General features: G+C 33.8%; 2 protein-coding genes across 2 annotated transcripts; both read right to left on the bottom strand.

Moving 5' to 3' along the window:
* Positions 1-501: 501 nt before the first annotated feature.
* Positions 502-1446, bottom strand: LOC112416731 (uncharacterized). The gene has a single exon (XM_024771086.2). The coding sequence runs from the start codon at positions 1444-1446 to the stop codon at positions 502-504; it is 945 nt and encodes a 314-aa protein (XP_024626854.2).
* A 1044-nt stretch (positions 1447-2490) lies between these two features.
* On the bottom strand, positions 2491-4184 carry LOC25499491 (E3 ubiquitin-protein ligase PUB22). The gene has a single exon (XM_013594766.3). It carries the CDS (start codon positions 4056-4058, stop codon positions 2793-2795), a length of 1266 nt encoding a protein of 421 aa, XP_013450220.1. The 5' UTR covers positions 4059-4184; the 3' UTR covers positions 2491-2792.
* Positions 4185-4447: the final 263 nt, after the last annotated feature.

Here is a 4447-nt window from a genome sequence, read left to right as displayed (position 1 = left end):
CTCTCGTCTTTATTATGAGAAGAAGATGAAGACAGGGGTAAAAATGTCATTTCACGAATGGATGACGAGGGTATTTTTGTTCATTCCCATACCATTTTGTTAATTTGATGACGTGACAGTGATTAAGTTGGTCAAATGATGAAATTTTAAATGATTAAACAATGCAAGGGTAAATTGTCAGGATTAACGATTACATGGACTAATTTTTAAATGACGCCTAATTGCAAGGACGAAACACATCATTAAGCCTAAAATTTACTACCAATTTCTCATATAACGTCACTTCCAAACATCTGAGTTATTTAATTGATAGTAAATTATAAGAAAAACCCCCAACCTTGAATTTGATCCTCCATGCCAAAAATTTAACCCTATTCATAACAGGGGCGGATCTAGACATTGCATATTAGTGTGGCAAATTTTTTAAAGAAACTATAATACAATTATACTAAAAATAATATATAAACATTTAACCATACATTTGTTAAATTACAATGAAAATCATCTGCCATCCATTTGTTGAAAATGAGCTAGAATAACATCAGTGCTAATTGTGAAAAGAACATCTCTTTCGATAAAAGTTACAAGCCGATCATTTAACCATTGATCACCCATTTTGTTACGTAAATGACTCTTCACAATCTTCATAGCTGAAAAAACACGTTCAACACTTGCAGTTGCAACCGGCAAGAGCAAAGCCAACTTCAAAAGCTTAAAAACCAAAGCAAGTGTCTTGCACTTATTTGTTTCCACAAGTATTGCACAAAGATCCGAAAGCCCTTTCAACTTTGCAAATTTTGGATCAGATTTAACATTTCTAACATAATTATGAAGTTGTCTGCGCAACTCCACTTCCGACACATCTACAAAATCATTTGGATAAAGCTCAGCCATCCTCAATAATTTGTTCACATCAAAAGCAGAAAATGACTTTGCAGGACTCAAACATGAAACACATTGTAAAAGTTCGGTATTCTCTTCATCAAACCTAGCATTAAGCTCTTGCAATTGCAAATCTAAAACACTAAACAAACAATCATTCTTATAATGATGCAAATTAGAAACACTAGAAACCGAAGGGACTCGCCTAGGTTTCTTTCCTTCCATATATGGTGCATCCATATCAGGTACATCAATCTCATGTTTAGTGCAAATTGTCACAACCCTAGATATAAGTTCTTCCCACCCCTCATTCCTCATTTCTTGTAATTGTTTTTTGGTATCATTAACAAGTGATATAGCATTTAAAAGATCTTGATCACGTCTTTGTAGTGCTAGGCTCAAATCATTTGTAATTCCCAAAATCTCAACCATCATATATAACATGAAGATAAAATCAAATGATTGAAGCACATCAAGCAAAAGCACAGTTTCACCGAATTTATCAAACGATGGATCATTCCCCACTTCTACAATTACCTCAACAATGGCACCATACAAAGTCATCAAACTAGTGAGAGTCCTAAAGTGGGATCCCCAGCGAATGTCCCCTGCTGTAAGAAGATATTTGATTCATTGATTGTGAATTGTGATTTTTGAGAAGAGGAGAAGAGGAGAGTAGAATGAATGAGAAGAGGAGGAGAAGAGGAGAATAGGAAAAGAAAAGTGTTTGTGTATGTTTTTCAATTTTCAATTTCCATCTCCCCGTACCAGGCCTTTTATAAATTATGCATATTAAAAAAAAAAAAAAAAAAAAAAGATTAGAAACTGGTGTGGCATATGCCACACCATGTTTCACGCTGCCTCCGCCCATGATTCATAAGAAAGACCCTTAACTTTGGGTTTGATCATTTTGTTTTTTAAATAATACTTTGATGATACATGAAATAAAATGATACTAGTAAAATGTGACCTAGATATGCATTACGACACTATCCTCTTGCTTGTCAACTTATTTTTTTTTTTGTCTTGAGTTTGAACCTCAGACCTTGAATATACTATGCATCATTCTTAATAACTGAGCTAAGCTCACGGGGACTTGATTGTCAACTCATTATCCAACTTGACATGTCACCGAAAATAAACCCCAAATACAGTTATGGGGAAAAAATCCCGCACTTTAAAAAACTGAGCCCTATTTTTTTGATTTAAAATTGAGTAATTAAAATCTGAAATAACTAAATATAGGTGGGACTAAAAATACATTTTTTTTTGAATAAAAAAGGTGGGACTAAAAATACATTTAAGTTTTTAAGAAATAAAAATACAAATAAATGTGAGTGGTAGTAATGTTAGTTGAGTTTTATTTTCAAGAAAATGTTAATTTTTAAAAACTAAACAATCAGGTGTGACTAACAAGGATACTTTTTAAAAACTTGAAATAAATCAATTTAATCACGTGAATATTTCATTCCAATTCTAATCTCTCATTCTCAAAAACAACTTTACAGACCTTAAAACAAACACACTCCTACACAAGTTATGATACTTGTATTAGAAAAAGCTCAGAGTTCTTGACCATAAAAAGAAAACTGAGTTAAAGATGTAAAATGAGCATAAAGTGGGAATAATCATTGGAAAAAAAATCTGTGTCAATATTTTGTTGCACAGTGAACTCAATTGTGAAGAACCTTACATCAAAGTTAATGGAATCTGCTATAATAACCTAGCTATACCTTTTATGAACAATATTTGATGCCTCTATCACTCATTCCTAATTGTCTTCTCGAACTAATTTTGTACATGATTTAAAAAAAATTCAAATCAAAATTTAATTTATCTGGTCTAGAGGATCAGGAGCAGCTACTTAATTAGCTAGCCCAATTGATATATGTAAATCACACTAATTAATTTCACTCATAATTGGGGTATGAAGAAAGCAAATTACTAGGTATGCATGGAGAATTCCTCCATGCCCTAGCATGCATCTTAAGTATCTCCCTTGCTTTCTCCTTAGTCTTACTTCCACAATCAACTTGAAGAACCAAACAAAGCTTAGCCACAACACCAAGTTTAAGCATTTCTTGAACAACATTAGGAGTTGCAGAGAATCTTGAAACAGACAACAGAATCCTTACAGCCCTATCATTCGCAAGTGTCGAAACCCTTAGAATCTTCTTAGAAACAACAGCAAGACCTGCTGCATGTCTCAAAAGTTCAGCTCTTCCTTCAGCACACTGACAAAGATTCTCCAACAAAACCAACATCATTTCATTTGGTTTTCTGTCTTTGCAATTTTCTAACAGAAGTTCTATCAGAACAGGAACTGTTCCTGCTTCAACACCTTTGATTCTGTTTCTTCCCCATGGACAGAGTGCAATTAGGGTCTGAAGTGCTGCTTTTGATACTTTCTGTGATATTTGATCCTTCAAAACTTGAACCAATTCAACGAACAACTCAATTTTTTGATGTAGTAACTGCACTGGTTCAGCTACTTCTGACATAGATTTTAATAAGAAAACTGCATAAGCTCTTGACTCAAAGAAACCTTTCTGCATAACTTTTGTTAAGGATTCAATAAATTCGCCGTTTCTAAAAGCCAGTAGTTTTTTCAATCCAGCTTCAGACACATGAAGATTATGAAGTATGCTTAATGCTTCATCAACAGTGTTAGTCTCTGATAAAGATCCAGAGTTGTTAACAAAGTCAATGTTGCAACTATTGTTTATTACAATAGAAGCTATAAACTCAACAGCACCTGCATCTTCAATGCAACGTTTGTTTGTTTCACTTCCAGAAGCCATAGATCTAAGTCTTTTCAGGCATTTAAGTTGCACAGTGAGAGATGAATGAGAAGCTTCTTTGATGAGTTTTGTGATTTGGGTTTTGTTGATTGGTGGTTTTGGAGTTGGAATCCTTTCAATGCCTTGTGAAGCGTTTAATGTACACCAAGCTTGAATGAGTCTTCTAAGAGTGTGGTTTGGTGTTGTTAGATCAGTGTAATCTGATAGCAGTTGTTTTGTAACAGGACATGTCATGTTTTTCTTCGAAAATAGCCATTTTTCAATACTTTCTCTATCGTAGGTTATACCTGTTGAGACTGTTACCGGATCCTTCATGATTTCTAATGATATGGGGCAGACAAAGAATGAAGGAACCTCGACCTCATCATGATCCATATCTAACTCGAGTGATTAGTCTTTGTAGTTTTAGGTAAAAGATGAAGCGGCTGGAAGAGAAGATAAGAGAATGAATTATATTATTAGTTGTGATGGTTTTTTGAGTTTTGCAATGAAGAGAAGAGAGAGGGGTATGGTCTTATTTATACCAAAAGCGTGTGCTAAATGTGGGAATATATTAGTCAAAAACACGGAAAAAGTAGTAATATTAATATATATATATTAGCCTCCATTCAAGAGAGAGAGAAAAGAGTGTGCTATGACTATTCCACATTCATGGATTGGAATGGAATGGAATGGCTCAACTAGTAACAACTTTAATTTACTTAGTCGTCAACGCCAACTAGACAAAAAAGGGAAGAAAAAAAATACAAAACATTAATATGCAT

This window comes from Medicago truncatula, chromosome 7, assembly GCF_003473485.1.
Source record: "Medicago truncatula cultivar Jemalong A17 chromosome 7, MtrunA17r5.0-ANR, whole genome shotgun sequence".
NCBI classification, from domain to species: domain Eukaryota; kingdom Viridiplantae; phylum Streptophyta; class Magnoliopsida; order Fabales; family Fabaceae; genus Medicago; species Medicago truncatula.
Note: the sequence above shows the minus strand (reverse complement) of the source record. Positions and strands in the feature narration are given on the sequence as shown.

Excerpts from the sequence above, each read along its gene's own strand:
- LOC112416731 (XM_024771086.2), bottom strand. The coding sequence starts at position 1,446 with ATGACTTTGTATGGTGCCATTGTTGAGGTAATTGTAGAAGTGGGGAAT.
- LOC25499491 (XM_013594766.3), bottom strand. The coding sequence starts at position 4,058 with ATGGATCATGATGAGGTCGAGGTTCCTTCATTCTTTGTCTGCCCCATA.